This window comes from Carassius carassius, chromosome 38 (genome assembly GCF_963082965.1).
Source record: "Carassius carassius chromosome 38, fCarCar2.1, whole genome shotgun sequence".
In the NCBI taxonomy this organism is placed as follows: domain Eukaryota; kingdom Metazoa; phylum Chordata; class Actinopteri; order Cypriniformes; family Cyprinidae; genus Carassius; species Carassius carassius.
In genome coordinates this window covers 24,414,071-24,441,185 of record NC_081792.1, presented here as the reverse complement: position 1 = coordinate 24,441,185, position 27,115 = coordinate 24,414,071, and the positions used below count along the sequence as shown (strand labels likewise).

At 38.6% G+C, this 27,115-nt stretch overlaps 1 protein-coding gene across 2 annotated transcripts in view; it reads right to left on the bottom strand.

The window, feature by feature from the left end:
* LOC132119611 (sodium-coupled neutral amino acid transporter 3-like) overlaps nt 1-26,815 on the bottom strand; it is a 57,780-nt gene extending 30,965 nt beyond the window's left edge. The window contains exons 1-2 of one of the 2 annotated variants that reach the window (XM_059529725.1): nt 26,484-26,815; nt 937-1,122 (exon numbers count right to left, since the gene is read on the bottom strand). In XM_059529725.1, the coding sequence (XP_059385708.1) occupies nt 937-1,040 (104 nt within the window). In that variant the 5' untranslated portion in view covers nt 1,041-1,122; nt 26,484-26,815. The remainder of the gene's footprint in view (nt 1-936; nt 1,123-26,483) is intronic. The other variant, XM_059529727.1, reaches the window with a different exon arrangement.
* Between the last annotated feature and the right edge of the window lie 300 nt (nt 26,816-27,115).

Below are 27,115 nucleotides of genomic sequence, written 5' to 3'. Positions count from 1 at the left end.
CCACGAAAGCACAAGAGACATGAACATATTCTTAGATAAACACCACTGAAGGCATGTGGCCACAATCAGGAGAAAGTGATTTGATTTGCTTATGTGAAGGCGAGGGGTTCTTCTACATGCAGTGTGAATTTGTTTTGAATATAAAAGAACATACAGGTGTTTCTTCAACTAAAGACACTTTTAAGTCTTGCAGGGAAAAAAAAGAATTACCTTAAAGGACACTTTTTTGCATTCTCACGAATATATATTTTTCCTACGAGTAACATGCCTCAGAGGAGCATTTTATTTTTTTCTAAACCAAATAATTATGCATTTTGCAACATTTTTAAATGAAATTGCTTTTGTCTTGTTAAGGCTAACTTCATAGCCAGCATTCAATGTATTTCATCTTAATCTGATAATAGGGTAAAACAATAAAATGTATAGGCATTTGTATTTCAATATGACCTAAAGAACAAAGTTAGTTTTACTAAAAATCTATATTTGCCACATAAAAAGTTCCTGTAGTTGAAGAAACACCCATATGCAGTAATTTGCATGAAAACACCAACACAATCACAGACACATTGGATCTGTGAACACAGTTATGAGAGCATAACATCAGTGCTACTGAATGTGCCCAGTGATGACTGAACTGTGCTGTTCAGTGACATTTAAGACAATGATGACAGACAGGCTTCACCTTATAAAGGCAACATGACTGGATGTTTTAATGCAAGCTGGAAGATACAGCAAAAACACACACTAATGTTCACACATACTGTACACATGTGCTAGCAAAAGCTTAAGGCACCCCATGATCGAGTGAATGATGGATTGAATGATAAAGCTTATACCAACTGAAACTGTATTACTAAATCTACACACATTGGATGACTGACAATAAACCATCCTTAATCAGACAACATTAAATTGCACCCTTGAGTGAATACTTACTGCGCTGCATCCTCTGATTGGCTTTTTATTGCAATTGCAGTTGTCTCCTCTCCAGCTTCGTGCCCCTTTCCATTGGGGATAGCGTTCATCTCAGCAGGCTCCATGCTTTCAGAGTGATTCAGTCTTCAAGTGTGCATGTGTGAGAGGAAGATCTATATAGAAACTTTGTGTCAGTCCCTTGTTTCCCTATGAGAAAAGCATGCAAAAACCGGTACATATTAATCACAGCTTTTTTTAAAGGATACATGGTGTGTTTAATCTGTGTAAAATGGAGAAATAAAGGTACATATTATCTAAGACCTTAAAATAGGATAGTGATGTGAACCTCTAGGCTCAATTCAGGTGTTGCTTTGTGAAATTTTTCAGAAGACGACAGTTCTCAGGCAGACTCAGAAATCGCGATTGTTTTTTCTTCAATATTATGATGTATATTCAAGTGAAACGGCTTCTCAAACTAGAAAAAAATGGTGGGGGAGGCAGCACTTGATTTTGTGAATAGATCAGATCGTTACAGGGGTGTATGCTTTTTTTAAACGAATAATGATGCCTGGGATAAATTATTTATAATAAACACTTCAAAAATAAGAGTTGTTAATTCTGATGTCACGCTGACTTTAAGTACAAGCACGAGCTGCATTCTCAATGTTGCCACTAGGGGTGATATAGCATGCATTAAAGGGTTAGTTCAGCCTAAAATGAAAATGATGTCATTAAGTCACAGCAGTCGCACTCACAACAGACCCGGAAAAAAAACAATGCTGAATAAAGTCGTAATTTTTGTTCTTTTGGGACCAAAATGTATTTTCGATGCTTCAACAAATTCTAACTGACCCTCTGATGTCACATGGACTACTTTGATGATGTTTTTATTACCTTTCTGGACTTGTACAGTATACTGTACATACGTTTTCAATGGAGGGACAGAAAGCTCTTGGACTAAATCTAAAATATCTTAAAGTGTATTCCGAGGATAAACGGAGGTCTTACGTGTTTGGAACGACATGAAGGAGTGTCATTAATGACATAATTTTAATTTTTGGGTGAATTAACCCTTTAATGCGATCTGCGTTTTTTTTCTATGGTTAGTTTACATGTGAACTACCATCTTGGAGAAACAGTTTGAATAGAATATAATTTTATTATAATTTAAACAGTTTTCTTATAATTTTTCTAAGTTGAAATTAATTTGAAACAGAACTGTAATTAAAAATTGAATAGTAGGAAGGAGACTTACATCAACACCGGATGCTAGCAGTGTGGCACAAAAAAATACAATGCACCTTCATTAGGACAAATGCATTGGCATTTTGAATCCTTGTGTCTGGTGTAGACACCGTTATAATGAAAAAAAAAAAGAAAGAAATTCATATAACTGCAATAAGTATCATTTTTAAAAACAGAAAAAGGAAGGTTCGTCAAGACAGACTCTGAATGACAGAATGAAAAAAAAGTACTTTCCTTTACAGGCCTTAGAGACATACAGAACTTCCTCTAAGACTTTGGCTCTCTGTATTTCATTCATATGTTTCTTCCTTCTTGCATGACAAAACAGCTCCATCAAACCTCTGCCTCTGCCAAATTAACTTTGCAAAACAGCCAGTAACCTTTTGCACCGATACTGTACAACTGAATAAGTCATCACTTTCCTGACTCTACTGAGAGGTGTTGTTCTTGCTTTCCTCCTTTCACTATATGGCTCCTGATGTCTCTATAGCTTTTTTTGTGGTCTCTTCCTGCCTTCATTGGTGCATGACTCCCTGTGGCTGTTTACGATGGACCTGTTGGAGTGCTGAGTCCTGAAAGCACAAGCTGACATGGGTCTCCAGGCTCCCATTTGGCCCCCTGGTATTCCCAATCCTGGTCTGAAAGGACGAAGACTTAGTATCACAGTAGCTACAAAGGAAAAACAGAAGTAAGGGAGAAGAGGAGGGGAGGGAGCCTACACTCCAAACCAGCGGGCCCATTGAGGAAGCCAGTACAACCAGCTATGACCAGCTCAGATCCAGTTCTGGTCCTCTTTGTTCATTTATCGTTCATTCAGCTTATCTTTTTTTTACTGCTTTCTTCCCATTCCTTTGCTTTTAATTAGGAGAAGCTTAACATAACAGCCATGCTCTCTTCATGCTTAAAACTCTGGGCTGGCATAACTTCAAGTTCCCCCTCCATCTAGCTCCTTTTCTGTCTGCTACCCCCTCGTGTTTCCCCACTACGCCTAGCAAACGTTAGCAGAAAACGAATCGGTGTGAACTCTGAGAAGATAAACTCTGGATAATCCAGCGAGATTCCACGTTACTCGGCTTGCTGCGCAATCACGCCAAGAGAAATGTGGTTGGGCAGCAAAGCATGGTACACAATTGGGCATGCTGTGTGGTTTCCTGAGAACAGGGTTGGAGGAACAGAAGGGTGATTGTGCCAAGCATCATTATACCAGTGGGGCCTCCTTGGCTCAAACTCGCCAGGGCACTTGAAGGGCTGAAAAGGTAATTCATTGGGCTTCCTAATCCAAAAAAACCTTTGAACCTTACATTTCTGAATGCATCATGAATTGGGAAGCGGTCTGTGCCAAGATGCTGAATGGAGAACCAGCCTGTCCTTCATGCACTCCGCTAATCAGACAGACACTGGCCTAAACGTAACAAATAGATGGTTACACATGATTGGCCAGAGGAGTTCAAGGCTTTGGGCGGAGTCAATTGAGCGAACCGTAACAGGTCCCATTGTTGCATATTCAAACACATAATAGCCACTGCATTCGATTTGCGCCGGAACATGCGACGACTTTCAACCGGGTCTGAAAAACAAAAACAGAATTTGTTTTCATTCTACTCCGATGTCTGGCAACTACTAAACACACTGGGGAAGAAACAGCATTGCCAACTGGGTCATAGCTTAAGTTTCTTGAATAATGAGAAGTTTATTCACAGATTAAATACTCAAAGCAGCCTGCTTTCAATTGCCAATCTAGACTAAACCCGCTAGAACAGACGCACACTTCCGAAGAGTCATAACATCGCCTCCCTACTGATGTAACAATGTCCCACATTCTCAAATAGAGGCTGGGACATGCTAATCTGTACTCATTATGTCTGCATGACATCAAGCAGTCACATGCAAAAAAGCATGAACGCTGCATTTGTTGTGAGCTGATGTGGTTTTTTCAGGAGCTGATTTAGCTCTGGGTCTGTGAAAAGCACTCATTGGAAGTGCTTCAATGGCAAATCAATGTTCATTAAAAACAGCCTACGAATGTGTTTAAAGTGTCCATAAATTACTATTATTAAGACTGCTTCATCCCACTCCATCATGGGATTCAACAGCAGATTCAATGTGAGTGCGAAAGAGGAAGAAACCGAATGGATTAGAGCAAGAGGTGGAAAGTCATTAAATGGTTAGTTCATCCAAAAATGAAAATTACCCCATAATTTACTCACCCTCAAACCATCCTATGTGTATATGACTTTCTTCTTTCAAATGATTACAATTGGAGTTATATTTAAAAATTTCTGGGGTCTTCCAAGCTTTATAATGGCAGTGAATGGGTGATATTCGATAGTCCTATCAAGTCCAATAAACTGATTCCACCAATCATAAAAAGTGCTCCACGACCTCCTGAAGCGAATCGATGCATTTTTGTAAGAAAAATCTCCATATCTAAAGCTTTAAAGATAATAGTCGTACACTTAAGCTCTGGTGAGAAGTGACGAATGGAAGTACAGAGGTGAGAGCAAAACACTGGTCATGAATAAGAATTACAAAACAAGGATTTGTGAAGAAAAATGTCCAAGGATAAGCAAAAATGAGACTTTGCCATACTTGGCTTCATTTGCTCCTGTAAACAAACCTTGGTTCTCGTGAGATTAGCATATTCTTACTGGATCTCATGCTACGCCTATGTTCTACGTCCTCTGTTGGAACATGACTCTCTCATGAATGCGTGTACGACAAATAGCGGAAGCTAGAGATTACAGCTTATAAAGTTTTGAATATGGTTGTTTTTCTTGTAAAACATTCTTTTTTTCTGATAAATTATGTCAGTGGACATAGCACAGCTACAACAAATAAAATTGATAATGGGTGTGTTAGATTTATAGTGTGTGAATAATCAAGCACTGACAATAATCAGTCATATTTGGCAGCACAGAGGGGCCCACAAATAAAATTCTGCTTGGGCCGGCCCTGGTTGCTAGAGTGTTCTGGGAGGTTGCTAAGTGGTTACTAGCCCATGTCAAAATACAAAAAACCTACAGTACCCACAATTCTCTACGATATTCTGATCTCTATACGGCTCTGATGTAGTGTCCCTTCTTAGTCTTTCATGCTCACGAAAGTTGCATTTATATGTTTAAAAATACAGTATAACTGTAATATTGTGAAATAATAACAATTTAAAATAACTGTTTTGTATTTTAATATATTTCAAAAAACTATTTATTCCTTATTACATTGTCACATGATCCATACGATTTCATTATGATATGCTGATTTGTTGCTCAAAAATATTATTATTATTCATAACATTATTATTAAAATCAGTTAGGCTGCTTAATACTTTCATGGAAAACATGATATATATATATATTTTTTTCAGGATTCTTTAATGAACAGCATTTATTTGAAATAGATATCTTATGTAACATTATAAATGTCTTTATTGTCACTTTTGATCAATTTAATAAGTCTAATAAAGTTTAAGTTTAATAAAGTTTTTACTGTATGTTTAATACTAATAACAAAAGAAGTACATCTCTTTTGGGGACAGAGTTTAATGCAGGCACAGCTTGACTTTCTAGGGTGAAACAGTTCTAAAATGACCCAAATAATGTAAGAGAAATATCACTTTGTCTCCAAATACCACAAAATCTTATTTACAAAAATGAAATGAAAGACAAAATGAGATGAAGTGAGACAGAAAGAAAAATGAGCAAAAAAAGAGATGCAGATATAAAAAATCTTGCACCCCCTAAACACAGCAAGACCTGTGAGACAGCTGATGCAACTCTACGGCATCAGTGACGTGGGCAGAGCTGCATCAGGACGTCACTCGGTCCAGGGGTTTACACAGCACTGGAATGTTTGCCCTCAGCTTTCAGATGTGTGTGAGCCGTGTTTGTGGTTTGGTGTCCTGCTCTTAAATGATGCCTGCTGTGTGATTGCTAACAGACATACCAGCTGTGTGTATCTGGTATATACTCACACACTTCTGCTATTCAATTTGTTAAATATACATTGTGATATCCATGCTAACTTCTCAGTCAAAAGCTTCAGGTCTTTAATTAACTAATGAAGGATTTGGAACTGCTGCAAACAGCCCTCTGTCCTTCCTACCATCTGGATTATAATCTCAGATTAACGGTATTCTGTTATATTCACTCCATTCCCAGAAAAAAAAATAATAATAATTAGGTTATAACTAAAACAACATTATGGGAGACTTGTTTTAGCTTTATGTATTGGGAAAATGTAAGGGGCTCTTCTCTTGGAGAAAGACAGTAACAAAACAAAAATCACAACATTTATGTAAAAAAAAAAAAAATTCTCACTCTTTCTTTAAACACAAATTACCATCTTCACCAGGAAAACACAAAAGTAGTTCTGCAGAATGTCCAAGCAGAACTTTTTTTTACATAACTATTATTGAGATTGAGTAATTGAGTATTATACATGAGATTGAGTAAATGATGACAGAATTTTCATTTAGAGTAAATTATTACTTCAATATCTGTAGGTTGGTATAATCACACAATTCCTTCAGCAAAAGATGGAGGAGATTAAAAAGACTATGAGATTTCTCTCCTATTTTAGAAGTGCAGCTAATACGGCAATGTTTTACATGAGTCATACTCCACAAACACAATCCAACACACATTCACACAAGTGCAGAATCTGTTGGATTTTTCAAAGCCGTCACACGGGGGCTAAACTGGATTAGAACAGCATCACATGCCCGCCTGACTGCAGCATAAACATGCCTTCATTTGCCGTCAAAAATAGCACGGAACATTCACACTCAGTCATGTGACAAGCAGAGATGTATAACGCTAGCATCACATCGTTCATCCTGTGATATGAAGAGCAGACGTTCCGTCAAGGCTAATGCTGAAGTGTGTGGATAACAGTCAGCTGTGCAAGAAACAGATCCAGAAACAAGACATAAACAAGCGTGTCAAGGATGAAAATAGAATTTCTGACTGCCAAAATAAAAACACCTTGTATTTCAATGCAAAATTCAGTCGAGGGTTTAAGTAATTGCTGTTTAACATAAGTGAAGGCTAGTTGATTTTTTTAAAAGACCTGTTCACATCAAGGAAAATAAAGATAATGATAACTATAAAGTTTAAATAATCATTCTAATTTTATGAGAATATTGGCATTCTCACCAAAACTATGACGATATTGTTGGGTTCACTTTCAGAACCATTTTTTACAGCTTTAAAGGGGTAATGAACTGAGAAATCAAAAATCTGTTGACATTTAAGAGGTCATTGTATAAAAACATCAGAACTCTAAACTTTCTTGTTAGTCTAAAAACAGCTTATATGGAAGCCAGTCTGCCAAAACAACAGTTTGTAGAATGTTCCACTTCATGACGTAATAGTGTGACTAAACCCCGCCTCTGCAGAGGATGATCAACACCTGCTTCTACATCACTTTCATGCATGAAGTGTAAATAACGAGTGAGGCAAACGCAGGTTTATGCAGAAATCATATGATAAAGATCCTCCAAAGACAACAAGACACTTGTGGAAAAAGGTTGTGGTTGTGGAAAAAAACTGTCTTTGCATTTCCTTTGGAAAGAATGGATGAACTTTATTTTTAATTAAGTTCCAGACTGTGTCAGTAAGAACTTGGTCCTTCATTTACTTCATTTTGCCACAGATTTGTTTACAAACAGCCATAATTCCATCCAAAGAGATGGAGAATTTAAAGCGGCAGGAAAAGTGCAGCACAGGGTTATAATAAACATAGTGTTGTGTGTTGGGGATCATTTTTAGTGTAAAAACAAAATATTGCAATGTCAGTTCTTTCAAATATCAAGCAGCCCAAGTTCATAATGGCTGTCACAAAGGCTTGGGGAAGGCCCTCACAAGAAGTCTACAAGTACACCATGTCAAAGTACTGAATGTCAAATGGAATACATTTTGTCAAACTGCATCAAGAATCAAAAACATCAAAGTTAAAACATCAGAGCTACTCAAATGTCCTCTGTTATCCTTTGCTGATCATAGTCTAGTGCTCATCTTCATATGTACTGCACTTCACTCCTCTTTTTCTCTTCATCTGGAGAGGGTTTGAGGACTCAGTAAATAATGAGATCTGTCTGATGGAGATTAATTCCAAGTACACCAATTTAGACATCAACTGTCAACCCTTCATCCCTCTTTTAATCTGACAAATAACATGAAAACGTTCACTGTTTTTTTTATTTTTGCTATATGCTCACCAAGACTGTATTTGATGAGACGTACAACCAAAACAGTAATATTGTGTAAATATTACTAAAATTAAAAATAACAGCTCCATTTTAATATATTCTAAATTAAATATATTAACTACATAACCATTACTTCAAATACTGTATGCTGATTTGCAAGAATCATTTTATTTTAAACATTTATATTACATGCTGTTTAATATTTATTTTTTTGTTTTGTGGAATCCTTGATACATTTTTTTTTCAGGATTCTTTGATAGAAAGTATTAAAAAGAAATATAGAAATATATATATATTTCAACCAGGGCTGAAGAAGAGGTGACATCATTGTGTAACAATGTTTCCATTCGCTCCACTAATTACAACAGGAGCGCTACTGATCTATTGCGCTATTGTCGCAGCTGTGGTCGTACTTTGCGTTTGTCAAAAACTTAAATCTGACAGACGAGATAGCACAAGGTGAAGCTATTTTTGATGTAACTTTTCAAAAATTTATATAAGATTGACGTTGACTGAATGTTTTTGAGCATTTTATGATTACAAAAGACTGAACAGCCATTGAATAAAAAAAAACATACAGGACAACTGTTCTTCTCCTATATATAGGTAGATAGACAGATAGATAGAAAGACAGACAGACCAGATATTAGAGTGAATTTTTATTATTTAAAATGAAAACCCTTCAAATGGTTGACTGACCCAGCACTGTCAAAAAACAACGAAAAGCAAATGGGTTAATGTATGAAACCCAACAACCTGGGTCAAAATAACCCAGCATGTGTTCTGTCCAAAATCATTATTTACCAAACGCTAGATTGCCAAATAACCCAGAAATGGTTGTTTTTAACTCAGCATTTTTTAAAGTGTACAGGCAAATAATGCATGCAGGTGCATCTCCTTTGGGAGGGGATGATCGTCACATGGAGGTACGTCACATACTTCCAGCGCAGCTTCCCAGCAAGGAGATTCAGCAGATCTCATTTATCCAAGGCAAACTCTCTTGCTGTCATCTCAGAAAGAAGCTTCAGGCTCAGAATAAATCTGTCAGATCTTGGTGAAGAGCTTTTTCATGTCGGCTGCCACACTGGAGGGCTTGGAGACATCACAGGCATCAGGCATTGGCTATCATTATGAGCTTCGCCTGGCCTCTTTTTCCTTCCCTACTCACCTTCACTCACTCTTTCCTGCCCAAATGCTTGCTGTGTCTCTTTCCCCGAAGGCAGCGTGGAGAGTGACTCATTGCAAATGTAATTTATAGGCCTGTGCTCCACATCTCATCGGGGCTGCTCATGTTCCCACACTGAGATGGCCACAGGTAGTGGAGTCAACATCACACATGCACAAACTAAGCACAGATAAAACACAGACCACTTACAAATAGTAGACCTAAAATGGCTTGACTCAACATAAAACACAGCAGGCACATGTGACAGGAAAACAATGCTATTTGTCAACCTATCTTTTATGTTCCACGACAGTCCTTTGGCTGTAATTTACATTATCACTAAACCACAGCACCTCTGTGCCTGTGAAAAGACAGAAATGAATGGTCAAATTGCTAATTATTTTAATTTCCTTCAAAACCAATAACTAAATAAATACAACTTGGTTTAATTAAAAATTAAAAATGATATACAGATCATATTAATATTAGAATTATAATGTGCTCTTACTTAAGTTTTATTTTTACCTTTTTTTTATTTATTTTACTTTGTTATACTTTATTTTTGTATTTGCTGCGTATTAATAAAGTTTCAAATCAGTTACTGAGGTTCCATTTCAGATGAGATGCTGCCTTTGAAGGTAGCTGTATTTGTAGACAGTTCACAGCAAAGCAGCTCACTAGGTTTAGAACAGAGCCATTAAAAACAGATGGCAATCGTGGTATTGAAGGTGGAAGAAAGCACTGTACATTCACACCCCACATCTACAATTCCTGCCAGCCCGAGACTCAAACTCGCAACCTTTGGATTAAGAGTCCAAATCTCTAACCATAAGGCCACAACTTCACCATTAGGCTGCTTAAAGTTACAAGGTTTTAGATGAACCCTTTGTGTGAAGAATAAAGCCTTAGCCAGTGAGAAGGGACAGATTAAAAAGTGTGACTAACATGAGAGATTTCATTACTTTACTAAGCTGTAAATAAACAAATAAATGTCAGGAAAAGGGAAGGAACAAGGGATGTGATGGTAAACTCTCACATTAATCCAGATTGTATAAAATTATGGCATGAAGAAAGAGAGCATGTGATTGCATAAAAAATGCAGAGATTAAATGCTACTGCCTGACTGAACCGAAGTTGATAAATCACTGTAAAAAAACCTAAACAAAAAAACAAACACCTTAGAATAGATATTGAGATTCATTCACACATTGCATTATGGGTAGCTGACCCTAACCAGATAAGATCTACGATCCACATTCTTGTCATGATTCTATTTCATGTTGGTTTACTGTGCACTACAGCCAAACTAACTAACCTACTTAAAAATTTTATCTGTACTTGTACTTACCTCATTCTATCTGCTTTATTTTTTCCATATTTTTTTTATATTTTTGTGAGAGAAAATATTTAAAGCTTGAAAACCTAGAAAAAAGTATGCAACTTATTATTGTTTCTTTTTTTTAGTTTCTATTTTTTTATTATATAAGGCTATGACATTAAAAAAAAATTGTAATAAGATAAAAAAAAGTGGCTAGAAGCATTGAGAGAGTGAAATCAAGTAAAAGTACTCACTCTATAAATCCCATAATTAATATAAAAAACAATCAAGTTAGAGTAATTATATCCTGCTCACTGGATAAAGGCTCCATCTTCAATAAGAATGTGTCTTATTATACTTGAGTTCACTACATGTTCAGAGGCCGTGCAATATTTGTTTTCACTTCACAGCTTCTCCATACAGCTGCCATTTCCGGTGAGTAGGGGCATGTTTCACTGTTAGGAAGTTATTGTGTGGCTCTGATTGTCGAGGAGAACACTGAGGCAGTGTTGAGTCAGTCAGGCGATCTGCAGATGAGGGAAGCCTCCACATGTTGGCATGTCTGCAACAATAGAAGAAAGTAACAGTGGTCCAAACAGGGCGTATCATTTCAGGCCGGCCCATCAAACGCCATTCTGTGCCAGTGTCCACACATCAACCCCAAACAAAGGGACATCCTCTCCTGTCTTCCCTGATGTTCTTCTCCGGAGTCACGTGGTGAGAGCAGAAGATTGTGAGGGGATGTCACCGTGACCAGATGGCAAATCTATATACTGCTGGCACCTCTGATGAACCAGAGCGACCAATCAGAAGCCAATGTTCATCTGACGACGTCAAGAGACCGCCAATCACATTCAAGGTCTCAAGACAAAGGACCCTAAGCATTAATTTCCTCTCTTACAATAACACTATTGGATGAATAGAGAGAGACAAATGTTTCATTGACTTGCAGCATACTTGGCAAGAATTAACGGCATTGTAATTGGAGTTTTATTTAGTCAAAACCTTTATCCAATCATTTAAAGTAAATTACATTATTTTAATTTTAGTAAATGATGACTTGTTAACCCTGTAAGGCCTGACATATAAAATGGTAGTCAAATATATATATAATCTTTTTTTTTTTTTTTTTATGGAACCCTCAGAATATGAGTATCATGTATGATACATCAGGCTTTTACAGCTTATAGGGACAATATGGAGCTCAGCCATAATACAACATAATACAATACAATTATGATTTAGAGATGAATAAATAAACATTTCTCAAATCATGTTTTATCGCTGATACATTTTAACATAATTTTTATAAAAAATTATTTATGGATAATCAAGTAATCCTAAGTAGATTCAATTCAGTAAGTGTACATCTTAAAGGGGTCATATGATGCGATTTCAAGTTTTCCTTTCTCTTTGGAGTGTTACAAGCTCTTGGAGCATAAAGAAAATCTGTAAAGTTGCAAAGACTAAAATCTCAAATAGATAGAAAATCCAAATAGATATTCTTTATAAACGTTAAGACTCGTTCACAACACGCCTCCACATGTTTATGTCACGATGTGGGAAGATTTGCATAATGCCACCTAAATGTTCACATAAAGAAAGAAGGCGTAACCTTTGATTCTCACTGTAGTATTGTTGTTGCCGCCGGCGCCATGTTGTGAAGATGCAGTTTTGTTGTGAAAGTGAAAATACTTTGTTTGGCCTTCCAAAAGGGGACACTACTAGAAATCAGTGGTTAATTTGTATTTACAACATTGTTCCAGAACAGTTCAACCCACATATTCAGATGTGTGCAGCACATTTCATGGAGGACTGTTTCTTGACCCTGGGAGAGTAGACCACAATGTAGGCTGTTCTGACTCACAGTCTGTAAGTACGTTTACATGTGTAAAGGATTTGCCACTGATGATTCAAACGCGAGTTCTGATCAGTGTAGAATTATATTAAAAGGCATTTTACTTGCTAAAAAGTATAAACTATCGATCAGAAGACAGAAGACATGTAGTAGATTGAGTACAACAGGTTTTTCATTAAAATGTATTAAATGTATTATAGATGAGTAGGCTTTAGGGTTCAAGAGGTGTTTAAATGTGTAAACTATTCTGTCATCATTTACCCTTTTTTTATTTTTCTTTCTTTTGTTCCACAGGTTTGGAATTAGGGTGAGTAAATGACAGAACCTTTTTTTGGGGTGGGGGGGTTAAATTATGTCTTTACCACAGCCTTGATGTGTGCTGTGTCCAAAAGCATTACTGTACACGTGACTGACTGCCAAAACCACTTGGTTAACTGGTTTGAACAAGACCAGATGATTCAACTTCAACAGATCCAAAAAAGGAAACTGGATCTTGTTTTCCAGTGGAATCTGAATCATGCACTCAGTATGGATGCATTAAAAATCGTTAAGTCAGTCAGTTAGACTGCTAGACTCCAGAAAAAACGCTCTGACTAAATTTGAATGCTGGACAACAATGCTGCTCTGCCAACACTACAGTGTAGATCTACAACTTCATTGGCCAGTTCCCAAGAAATACTGAAACATAACTCCCAAAGATGGAAATTGGAAAAATGTCATTACACAAAAGTCGATAGTAAGGCACCTTGAACTAAAATATAGGTGCACACATTTTGTTTATTTATTTATTTATTTAAATTTGCAACTAATAGGGGCTGGGTTTTGACATAAATTTTAAAATGTGTTTGTATTTTGATTCGATTTTGATTAAATTCTATTCAATATGGATCATTTTGGATGTATATCAGGTAAAGGATATGGAAAATATATATGAAAAAATATAATGCTGTAAAATATACCTGAGACTGAGAGTGAATAATATGGATGGTTGAAATTTGCTGATTTGTATACAAACACTTAAAAATTACTCAAAGTTGTTGTAATATTAAAGTTCTAATACTAACTTAACTTAAAATTACATAATTATATTTCTACTCCAATTAGTTTTTTGAAATATAAACATTTAAATGGTGGCTGACAAAAAAAATAATTATGGATTTATTCAAACATAAATTAAATATTGATAATATATGGAAGCATATGAGTAGCAATATTCAATTTGGAATGTAATATGCAAAATGGCAATGCATTTCTGTATTTACATTCACATTTTCCAATACATTTGTGCAAAGTTTGGTGCAAAAGGAAAATGAAAATTAAATTACATAATTTTCATTTGCCATTTCATACACTAGTTTTAATATGTAAAATTAATACTAATTTTAATGCTTTATAAGTTGCAAAATTAAAATGAAAATGTATTACAGAAATGTTTAGATGTGTTTAACATGTTCTTTTTTTTTCCAACTTTATTTATTGAGTGGATTTTACATTTTTTCCCAACACCAGGTGACAGATGTATAGGTAACAATAAACATTACAAAATGGGACCGAAGTGACACCTGGACCCGATCCCCTCCCCACCCCACCCCACGAACTAACCCAACACAGGCCAAAAACGAAGACAAACACACAAATCCGAGCATACCAACAGACATTCATCAGAACAGACACACACACACACACACACACAAAAAAAAAAAAAAGGTAAGTAAATTAAATAAATAAGTAGGGATTCAAACCTCCAAATCAGGGGACAGATTGAGAGAATTAACCAGCCCCAGGAAAGGGCTCCACGTGCCCAGAAATGCTGAGGTAGCGCCTTTCAAAGAGGATCTGAGCTTTTCCAACCTCAGATTGTCAAGCACTTCTATAATCCAACGATCATGTGTGGGGGGGCGGGGAAGCTTCCAGTTGAGCAGAATCAGCCTTCGGGCTAGCAACGATGTAAATGCCAGGGCTCGCTTCAGCGCAACAGGGAGGTCAGTGTCTGGGGAAATGCCAAAAATGGCTGACAAAGGGCTGGGAGGGATCGTGTGTTCGTAGGCTCTACTCAAGGTGTCAAAAAAGTTAGTCCAAAAAGTTGTCAGTATAGGGCAGGACCAAAACATATGCGTATGATTGGTTGACTGGTTACATCTATTACAGGCGTCTCGGACATTAGGGTATATTTTGGACAATTTTGCATTTGTGTAATGAACTCTATGAAGGATCTTACATTGGATTAGACCATGACGGGCGCATATGGAAGAAGAATGAACCATAACCTGAGCATGGCCCCACTGTTCGTCCGTAATAGCCATGTTCAGGTCGCCCTCCCACGCGGCTTTGGAAAGGGCACCAGGGTTTGCAGAAGTCAATCCCAGTAACTGGTACAATACGGAAATGCATTTTTCACTATTGGGGTCTATCGCCAAAAGGGAGTCAGTCAATGTTTCGGGGGGGCGGTTTGGAAAGTGGGGAAATGTTTTCTTAACAAAATCTCTAATCTGAAAAAAGCGGAAGAGATGTGATTTTGGCAAGTTGTGAAGAGATGAGAGCTCTGTGAAGGATGCAAATATGCCATCCTTGTATAGGTCCTTAACACTAGTGATACCATTACTATGCCAGGCCCTGAATGCCAAATCTGATCTTGAGGGGGTAAAGGCATGATTTTGGAGCAGTGGTGTCAGGATGGAGGGACCCTGCAAACCTAAGCACTTCCTAATCTGACTCCAGATCTTGAGTGAGAGGGATACAATCGGGCACGAGCCTGCAGGTCCTGAAGGCAAAGGGAGTTGGGAGCATAGGACAGACCGCAACGGGAAGCGTGCGCTTGATCGCTCCAAATGTACCCAGGCAGGAGGAGAGTGGTCCCCACTCATCCAGTATAAAAGTTTTTGCATGTTAGCTGCCCAATAATATCGTCTACAGTTAGGGAGGGCCAGGCCCCCCTCGGACTTAGGGGACTGTAAGATCGTTTTGCGGATCCTGGCAGGTTTGCCGCCCCAAAGAAATTTAGATATCACTGAATCCAGTTTGTCAAAAAAAGATTTGGAGATGAGTACAGGGATGTGCTGGAACAGATAAAGGAATTTGGGGAGGATAACCATCTTGATCAAATTTGCCCGGCCTACGAGGGAGAGTGGTAGGACCGCCCATCGGTCGAAATCACTTACAGTTTTTGCGACCAGAGGTACGAAATTTTTACGGAACAATTCAGACGCGGTCGTTGTAATATGAACCCCCAATTAGATAAATCCGTCGTTACTCCACTTAAATGCCGATAACGAGCGTGGGAGCTGCTTTGCCAGAGAATTTATCGCCAAAAGCTCACTTTTCTGGTAGTTGAGTTTATATCCGGAGTATGTACCAAACCATTCCAAAACATTTAAAATGACAGGGAGTGAAATGACAGGGTTAGAGATATACAGGAGCAAGTCGTCGGCATATAGTGAAACTTTATGAGTTACGCCAAATCGTGTGATGCCCTTGAAGCCTTCCTCCGCACGGAGCCAGATGGCTAGAGGTTCTATTGCTATGGCGAATAAGAGTGGAGACAGGGGACAGCCCTGTCTAGTGCCTCTCCGAAGTGGGAAAGGAGGGGATAACACGTCATTAGTTTGAACAGAAGCTGTCGGGGATGAGTATAATAATCTGACCCATAAGATAAAGTTCTCACCCAGACCGAACCTATCCATTGCCGCGTACAGATATCCCCACTCGACCCTGTCGAATGCCTTTTCGGCATCGAGGGACACCACAATTTCCGGGATATTATTATTTGATGAGTGAATAATGTCGAGTAGCCGTCTCGTGTTATGGAAAGACTGTCGGCCCGGCATAAACCCTGTATGATCTGGCAAGATAATGGAGGGCATTAACCTTTGAAGACAGAGTGCAAGAATCTTTGCGAGAATTTTGAGATCTACGTTGAGAAGCGAGATTGGCCTGTAGCTGCCACAGAGCAGGGGGTCTTTCCCTTTCTTAAGAATTAGGGAGATGGTGGCTTTTGATAGGGTATCCGGAAGGCGACGCTGATGAAAAGCCTCGTTGTACATATCTTTTAGGGCTGGTGCGAGAAAAGCGGAAAAAGTTTTGTAATACTCTACAGTGAAGCCATCCTGCCCCGGGGATTTACCGCTCTGTAGGGAATTAATGGCTCCCTGAACCTCAGCAGTGGTTATAAGGGCACCTAGGTCTTTCACTGATTCTGCGTCTATTTGGGGGAAAGTCAAATCGTTAGGCGTCTCGTCCGCAATAAGGGGGCAACCAGAGGTATATAGGTCAGCGTAAAATTCAGCAAACATTTTATTAATAATAACAGGATCAGTGTGCAACTCGCCTGAGCTGGCTCTAATGGCAGGAATAAGCCGTGAGGTTGCTTCAGCTCTAGCCTGATGAGCCAGAAGCTTCCCCGCTTTATCCCCCGATTCAAAAAAACGCTGTCTAGATTTGAGCAAACGGAGCCTGGCTTTGTTATCAGATAGGAGATCAAAGTCTGTCTGAAGTCTAAGACGCTCTCTGTAAAGGATAGGGTCTGGGTTAACCGCATATTCGTCATCAATGCTCTTAATTTTCTGTAACAGGTCTAACGTTTGTGACGCTTCAACTCGTTTTGAGTTAGACACAGAGATGTCCTCGATAAGCTGATAAGATAAGCTGTCCTCGAATATAAGCCTTCAAAGCCTCCCAAATTACACCTCTGTTTGTATCTGGCAAGTCATTCAGCTAAAAAAAAAAGAGTTATCTGGGAGTGTATAAATTGCTTATAGGAATCTTCCGCTAATAAAGAAGAGTTAAACCTCCACTGTCTGAAGGGGCTGGCGTGAGTACGAAAGTGTAAGTCAAGGGAGGTAGGATCATGGTCCGATATTGCGATACTGTGGTAGTCACTGGACTTAATCATGGAGAGCAGTCTGTCATCTAGAAGGAAGAAATCTATGCGTGTGTAGGTGTGGTGCACATGAGAAAAGAAAGAGAATGTCTTGGTCATGGGAGAAGTGTGCCTCCATGGGTCGGAGAGGCCCAGTCGTTTGGCGAAGTCGTGTAAAATTTTGGCAGATTTGCTTACAGAGTGCGGTTTGTTTGACGATCTGTCTAGTATGGGGTCTTGAACCAGATTAAAATCCCCGCCTATAATTATATGATGATTATCAATGTTTGGTAACGACGTGAATAGTTTGGATATGAATGAACACATGAGTCATCCCAGTTAGGACCATAAACGCTGGCCAAGATGACGGGTGTATTTTGTAATTTGCCAGTGACGATAACAAATCGACCATTAAGGTCTGATACCACTTTACCTGGTTCAAACATGACGTTTTTACGAATCATAATAGCGGTGCCTCTGGCCCTTTCGTTAAATCTGGAGTGAAAAACATGGTCAACCCAACCCCTTGGGTTGTCGTGTCACCTCCCTGTTGCGCAGGTGGGTCTCCTGAATAAAAAACACATCACCTTTGAGTTGTTGTAAGTGGGTCATTATCTTATCGCTCTTAGTGGGGCCACCCACCCCCCGCACATTCCATGAGATAAATCTAATTATATTGTTCATGCTTGACATATCTTATTGATATTCCTTGAGAAGGCGAAGCAGGATTTGGGGGTGAAGGAGAGAAAGAGAGAAATAAGGGAAAGAGAGAAAAAAAAAAAGGGGGGGGGGCACACCGGATGACAACCACATACACAAACACACACAAACAACCCTCTGGCCTGGAAAACCCCAATAACAAGCAATATTTTCAGTGTCCATTGCACAGCGGTGTGTCTATTACACTTCCGCATTAATTCCTAGTGTCCCCAACTCCCGTGAGCAACAAAATAGTCCAGTGACAGAACATTACCAAAACAAACCGAAACTCGTCATTAACGAGAATTAACAACTCGTCACTTAACAAGAATGCTAATGTAAACCATAAAATCGAACTCAAACATTGACCGTGAAAGAAAAGAAATAAATAGGTAAGTAAAAGTAAATAAAATAGGCTGCAAAAAGCATAGACAGTATGGCAAAAAGATGTGGCTCGTGCATACGGTCGCGCGCGCGCACACATAGTTAAGGAATCACCGCAGCCAAACAAAAATATTAACATCAACCATAAAGTCGAACACAAACATTGCCAAAGAAAGATAATAAATAAATGGGTAAATAAAAGTAAATAAAAAAATGAGCTCTAGATTAAGAGAGAATTACATGTACATGCATACATACACACCTATGCACACATATACACACACACACAAACGTAGTAATATGTTGCAAAAGAATGTAGCGCGTGTATACTCACACCACCATACACACACGGTATGCGCACGCACATGTAAAGTTGCATTTCCACCCCCACATCTCTATAGTCGCATAAGCATAGCTGGTAACATTAGCTGTTTTTGATAAAGCAAGTGGGTTGTCGTGTCTTAGCCATCCAGTAAGTTAGTTAAAAGTGGACCACATCCGAGGGACCTCAATTTACAGTAGCCCTTGGAAAGGGAGTGAAGCTGGCACAGTAAACCACCAGTCGTGTAGGTCTAGCTCCGCCATCTCAAAGCTAAGCGAGTTACGTTACCCATCCTCCGTGGGTCCCGCGCTGCTTTGACGTTGAGAAGCGATGAAGTCCTGAGCAGCTTTCGGGGAAGGGAGGTGGCGTCGCGGCCCGGTTTCGGGCCTGATGAACAGCCTGGCCGGGAAAAGGAGAGTCGGTTTAAGGCCAGGGTCGTATAGCTGTTTCATCACGGCCAGGTATTCAGAGCGTTGTTCTGCCACTTCAGGCGAGTAATCCACAAGATGTGGATCTGAGAGCCCCTGTAGTTTAATCTGCCCCGTAAACGTCGAGCTTCACGCACAACCAACTCCCGCTCTTGAAACTTAAGGAAGCGAATGATGACGGGCCGGGCTTTGCCGCCAGGCCCCGGCTTTGGAGCTAGGGTGCGGTGGGCTCGGTCAAGTTCAGGGGTAGAGTTCAATATTTGATCGCCGAGAATCTCCACCAAAACCTGAGAGAAAAAAGCCGTGGGGTGGGCGCCTTCGATGTTCTCTGGAAGGCCCACTATCCTTATGTTGTTTCTTCTAGAGTGGCCTTCCAGGTCAACAAGCTTAGACTGTAGCTTAGCGTTCGCTTCAGACATTGCGGTCAGCTCTGCTTCCATGGCCTTCATGTCTTGGCTCGTGGAGTCTGCAAATGTCTCCAAAGACGAGAGACGCTGTTGGTGGTCGAGTAAGGTATTCTGGAATTTATCAACCCGCTCCTCGAGTTTGGAGAACGCAGTGTTAAATTCCGCCTGGAACTTTGTCATAAGAGAAACCTCGTGTTTAGCTAGCATATCTGCTAGCGCGGGTAGCACGGTGTTCGGAGGGTTGTTCTCTCCTTTCTGGTCCCCTTTTTTCGATCTACTGGTCATTCTCTCAAAGCGGCGATGCACTGTCGAATATATGTAAACGTTGGGGATCGTTTTTAACACTTTAGCTGGACTGTAATAAAAGTTATAAATGTAGAGGTTGGGAGCAGGGCATAAACGCGACTCACTCCGTCATTTCCTACACCGGAAGTCTGTTTAACATGTTCAAGCAAAAACTGTGGCAAAATTATCATTTAAATGTTATTTTTCTTAATTTCATTTACACTCACAGTCAAGACACTTATGCGACTTGAAAGTGACCCCTTTAAATTATTTCTAGGTTATAGTATTGTATGAATATTGTCTGACTGATAAATACAGTGCAAATAGTTCTGTCTCCTTGACAACAGTGAAGTTGAAATAAATATAGTTAAATTCATGAAATAAAATTAAATAGGATTTTTTGGGAAGGTAAGTCTGGTCAGTAATACAGCAACACGAGTCAGACGAGTCTGAAGATCTCAGCTGAATTTGGTGAAACATTAAAGTTCTAGTCTGTGTCAATTACTCTCATAATAAATAATAATAATAATGTTACCCGTATTTTTCTGAGTATAAGTCGCACCTAAGTATAAGTTGCATCAGTCTAAAAATATGTCATGACGACGAGAAAAAAAAAAAGGACTATAAGTCGCATTAATTCAGAACCAAGAACCAAGAGAAAACATTACCATCTATGCTGCTAAAACCTCAGTGACGCACAATTATGACTTGCTTACTATAAATATTTGTATAAATTGTGAAACAAAACAAGTATCCGCAAGTGGGGCATCATACAATAGACGTCTTACATTGTGTAGTAATGGAAGTTCTGGCTGTGTTTTCAGCCCACTCCAGGCACACAATTGACCCTACTGAGAGCTGTCACAACAACACTCACAATCTGCTTGGGATGTGAAGTGCTTTCAACAGAACCAGTGATAACAGACCATGCTGCGCTCTATCTGTTTAATAACGTCCTTTCGTCCTTTCTTTCTACACATGAAGAGTGCTAATCAATGTTGTTATACAACTTCTGAATCTAAAGCTCTGGGAATTTTCAACGAAATGATAGGCCCAAAATTACAACCCGAATTCCGGAAAAGTTGGGACGTTTTTTAAATTTTAATAAAATGAAAACTAAAAGACTTTCAAATCACATGAGCCAATATTTTATTCACAATAGAACATAGATAACATAGCAAATGTTTAAACTGAGAAAGTTTACAATTTTATGCACAAAATGAGCTCATTTCAATTTTGATTTCTGCTACAGGTCTCAAAATAGTTGAGACGGGGCATGTTTACCATGGTGTAGCATCTCCTTTTCTTTTCAAAACAGTTTGAAGACGTCTGGGCATTGAGGCTATGAGTTGCTGGAGTTTTGCTGTTGGAATTTGGTCCCATTCTTGCCTTATATAGATTTCCAGCTGCTGAAGAGTTTGTGGTCGTCTTTGACGTATTTTTCGTTTAATGATGCGCCAAATGTTCTCTATAGGTGAAAGATCTGGACTGCAGGCAGGCCAGGTTAGCACCCGGACTCTTCTACGACGAAGCCATGCTGTTGTTATAGCTGCAGTATGTGGTTTTGCATTGTCCTGCTGAAATAAACAAGGCCTTCCCTGAAATAGACGTTGTTTGGAGGGAAGCATATGTTGCTCTAAAACCTTTATATACCTTTCAGCATTCACAAAGCCTTCCAAAACATGCAAGCTGCCCATACCGTATGCACTTATGCACCCCCATACCATCAGAGATGCTGGCTTTTGAACTGAACGCTGATAACATGCTGGAAGGTCTCCCTCCTCTTTAGCCCGGAGGACACGGCGTCCGTGATTTCCAACAAGAATGTCAAATTTGGACTCGTCTGACCATAAAACACTATTCCACTTTGAAATAGTCCATTTTAAATGAGCCTTGGCCCACAGGACACGACGGCGCTTCTGGACCATGTTCACATATGGCTTCCTTTTTGCATGATAGAGCTTTAGTTGGCATCTGCTGATGGCACGGCGGATTGTGTTTACCGACAGTGGTTTCTGAAAGTATTCTTGGGCCCATTTAGTAATGTCATTGACACAATCATGCCGATGAGTGATGCAGTGTCGTCTGAGAGCCCGAAGACCACGGGCATCCAATAAAGGTCTCCGGCCTTGTCCCTTACGCACAGAGATTTCTCCAGTTTCTCTGAATCTTTTGATGATGTTATGCACTGTAGATGATGAGATTTGCAAAGCCTTTGCAATTTGACGTTGAGAAACATTGTTTTTAAAGTTTTCCACAATTTTTTTACGCAGTCTTTCACAGATTGGAGAGCCTCTGCCCATCTTTACTTCTGAGAGACTCTGCTTCTCTAAGACAAAGCTTTTATAGCTAATCATGTTACAGACCTGATATCAATTAACTAGATGTTCTCCCAGCTGAATCTTTTCAAAACTGCTTGCTTTTTTAGCCATTTGTTGCCCCCGTGACAACTTTTTTGAGACCTGTAGCAGGCATTACATTTTAAATGAGCTAATTAAGTGGATAAAAGTGTCAAATTTCTCAGTTTAAACATTTGCTACGTTATCTATGTTCTATTGTGAATAAAATATTGGCTCATGTGATTTGAAATTCCTTTAGTTTTCATTTTATTAAAATTTAAAAAACGTCCCAACTTTTCCGGAATTCGGGTTGTATGTCCATCAATAAATGATCTACTATCTTACATATTTAAAATCAAATAAAATTACATTAAAGTTCACCCAAAAATGAAGACTTGCTGAAAATGTACTCACTCTCAGGCTATCCGAGATGTAAGCAAGTTTTGTTTCTCTAGATTTGGAGAAATGTAGCATTACATCACTTGCTCACCAGTGGATACTCAGCAGTGAATGGGTGCCGTCAGAATCAGAGTCCAAACAGCTGATGAAAAAGTCCATCCCCTGTTGTCTTTTCAAAACAGTGAAAGTCCTCCGACATATTTGTTTAACAATGGCTTAGACTGTTTTCACTTATAAACTGTGCTTGATTTGTGCATATTTCTCTACTGATTTATTACAAACACGCACATTTCCATTTCACAAGACATTAACTGATGGACTGGAATCATGTGGATTCCTTGTGGATTACTGTGTATTTTTATCAGCTGTTTGGACTGTCATTCTGATGGCACCCATTCACTGCAGAGGATCCACTGGTGAGCAATTGATGTGATGCTAAATTCCTTCAAATCTCTTATGATGAAGAAACAAACAAAAAAGAAATCTACATATTGGAAGGGCCAACCAGGGCTGGACTGGGACAAAAAATCGGCCCGGGCATTTTTGCCCAGACCGGCCCACTATATGATCATAAACACCACCCATCTTTGCACGCCCTTAATTATATGCATACCAACTCCTATTCATTAAAACCACTAATGCCATGTAATGAGTGAGTATAGGAACGAGTGAGAGTTAACAGATGAAATAAGTCAAAATTGTATATTTATTATTACAGTTGAACTATACTCCACAGCGGTGAATCCTAAAACAAGCTATAAGCGGCTCTGGCATAGCAATACCACTGTTTCTTACAGGATTTTTATTAAAACTATGGTGGTGTGTCCTCGGTCCTTCTAGGGGGGTTCGGGGGCATGCCCCCCGTGTGAAAATTTTGTGCATTTTAATGTTAAATTCATTAATCTGATGCACTTTGAGAGTTCAAAATTAAAAGCTCCAACCCATATTCAGTGTGCAAATTAAACAAAGAAAAATTCAAACCTCTTTTAGTTACAGTGTCTATTTACATTACACCTATACATAATAATAGTTATAATATTAATCCAATGACAGTAATAGCCATATTTTGTAAAACAAATGCACAAAAAAATAAAGGAAACTTTCTTAATTAGTTGTACCAATTTCTATACTTGAAAGAGATAAGCACATGATCTTTTATTTTGACGCAAACTGCATCAAGCTTTTATTTTGGCGGAAAACATGGTTTACAAACGCCTCTTATTAAATTTCTAGTGAATTGCGGTAATCGTCACCTATGCAGATGTGGAAATAATCTACACTCATGACATGGCCTAAGTGTTTTGAAAGTAGTTATGCTTACCGCAGGCTCTACACTTTCTCATATCTCTCCTGATCCTCCGTCCTCACTATCATCATCTGCCACAGGAGCTGATGAAGGTCAGAAAACATATATTTTGACACAGTTTACAGTGTCTGCTTTAAGGGCCTGGTTCTATTTTTTCACGCTATTTATCTGCACATTCCTTGCGTTTCTTCTCCATCTTTTTTTACAGATACACACTGACACTGCTGCCGCTCGCTCACTCGTTTAAAGTTGTGATTGGGCCAGCCCAGTGTCAATCAAGAAAAGAGCCAATGGGCCGCTGATCTACGTGTTTCATGGGCTGGTCTGTCAGAAAAAAAAACTAACACTGACTTTGACCAATGCATTACACCGGCACAAACCCAGCGCCGCCAATTAAGCAAAACAAAACAAAACAAAACAAATGGGCCGCCGATGTACAAATTTTATGGGCCGTTTAAAAAAAAAAAAAAAAAGTATGAGTATGAGATATCGGCCCAAAAAGCACGTCGGCCCACCGGGCAAATGCCCGGTATGCCCAATGGCCAGTCCAGCCATGGGGCCAACAGTGAGTACATTTTCATTTTGGTGGGAAATATTCCTTTAAGAAGAACAAAGTCACCTTGAGTCGTAAAAACCATGCATCTTTACTGATTCAAACTCTCTTGTAGAACACTATTATTCACATTTCACGCATATTAAGCAAATAAATGTCTTCTTTTCATTTTCATTCAGCAGTAGTGAATATCCAGCTGTACTGATATTACAAAGATCAGACTAATCTACTATGGCTAACATGGTTCAGATCTGACCCATCCTAGTAAATCACCTCTAATGTTTGATTTCACGTCACGCTTAAATGGAATTCTATATCAAATACAAAATAAATAGCCATCCCAAAATGCCATAAGATAAGAATAAATAACCTTTGTTGAGGCATTTCCCATTGAACCACCTTTGAAGCAACTCTAAACTTGATTAGTTTTTCGAGTGTCCTAAGGGCTTGTTCCAATGACATTTCTGTATATTTCAGGGGCATACAATAAGTAAAACAGTAATAATGTAGGTACAGTATATGTGCACATAAGAATCATATTTCCTGTATTCACCTGTTATCTTGATTTGTGAAGTGTCACTTTAGATAACTGGAACACAGGAAGAACAAACATCTAAGACGAGGTGCATTCAAAATGACAGGACTAGAGAGAAATCAATTATTTTATAGGAGAAAGAGACAGGGAAATCGTGCATTCACTCTTCCTCAGCTAATCACTGGTTAAAGCACAGCACCTTCAGTGCCTTAATCTATCACCTGACGTGCCCTACAGAGTGAACACACGATACTGAATATCATACTAGTTATCAACCTACACAAGCAGCTAGTTCTTAGAAAGTTAATATATAATATAATTTATACCAGTTTTATATTTTTTGTTTTCTATTTGAAAAAGTGTTTCTTCGTAAAAATCCTTAATATCTGGTTTTTAACAATTTACTGACCTTGACACAGTCATGAGGGTCTAAGGTTTTTTCCTCTGATTTTATGATTGTCATAAAACAAACAAACTTTTTTCACTTTGCTCAATGGCGAATAAATCATTATATATATATATATATATATATATATATATATATATATATATATATATATATATATATATATATATATATATATATATAAATTAAATTAAATTAAAAAAAATTATGCATTTAGCAGACGCGACTTACAGTGCATTCAGGCTATCAATTTTTACCTATCATGTTGACTTTTATTAATATAGATAATACAGTCTAATATTATAGACTTTTGTTTCTTTTTTACAAGCAGATAGACCACACTGACATTTCATGTTTTGTTATTGACAGTGTCTCTCAACCCCTACTGAGCTGTCTAACGTTACTTAGCATATTTGGGTAATTTTGGGGGCGTGCAGACTTTTTGGGGGCATCGAAGACGATAACTATTTAGTTTTGAAATCTGCACGCGCACCTAGGATGGCCAAAAATGCTGTGTAGGTAGACACCGTACCAGGATTTGAGACATTTTAACACACAGGAAAGTTTCTGCTGTTACTAAGCGACAGAAAGTATTTACACACTGACATTTAAATAATCCACACAATTAATTGACGTATAACAAATTAGTAACGTATATTTTAGAAACACGTTTAAGGCGTTCATTAGACACAGGGGCAATAGTTTTCTATGTCCTTTGAGAAATTATAATGTCATTTTTACAAGACGTGTGTCGCAACGGACTAAAAATATGGGAAACCACGACATGAATTGTATCTATGACAGATTAAATGAATTATATGAACAAGATCATAATATTAAAAATGTTCAGTCTTACCGGACGGATATTCTTTGATGGTGATGAATTTCTGAGAAATGTCCTTCAGATGAAGCTCTCCCCGTAGTTTACCTCAGATAAAATATGTACCACCCCAGAACTTGAGGATGGAGATTTGAGGACTGTCCTCCGTGAATTACTGCCGTTATTCTCATTGACGTGGAGCCCGTGAGTCGGTTTTGACGGGGTTTTAAAGTGGGCTGTGACGACTCTTCAGTTTCCCTGCCTCCGATTGTCTAGACCGAGCCTCGACCAATTAAATAATTCTATTGAACCTTCGTCACACACTGGAAGCAACGCTCCCTTGAAGCCTGTAGTGCGTGAGCTGATTTAACGGTAGCGTGTGGAGCGCCCGCTCACATTTGATTGGCTGACTATCTATATGGGGCGACGTCAGAATTCAGTCATACACAACCTGCCACCGCTCGCTTGCTTTGCTGCTAATGGAGTGTTGATGGACGCTAGAAAAGAGCGCCGTCTATCTATCTATCTATCTATCTATCTATCTATCTATCTATCTATCTATCTATCTATCTATCTATCTATCTATCTATCTATCTATCTATCTATCTATCTATCTATCTATCTATCATTACAGGAATAAATTATATCTTTTATTTATTTATTTCATT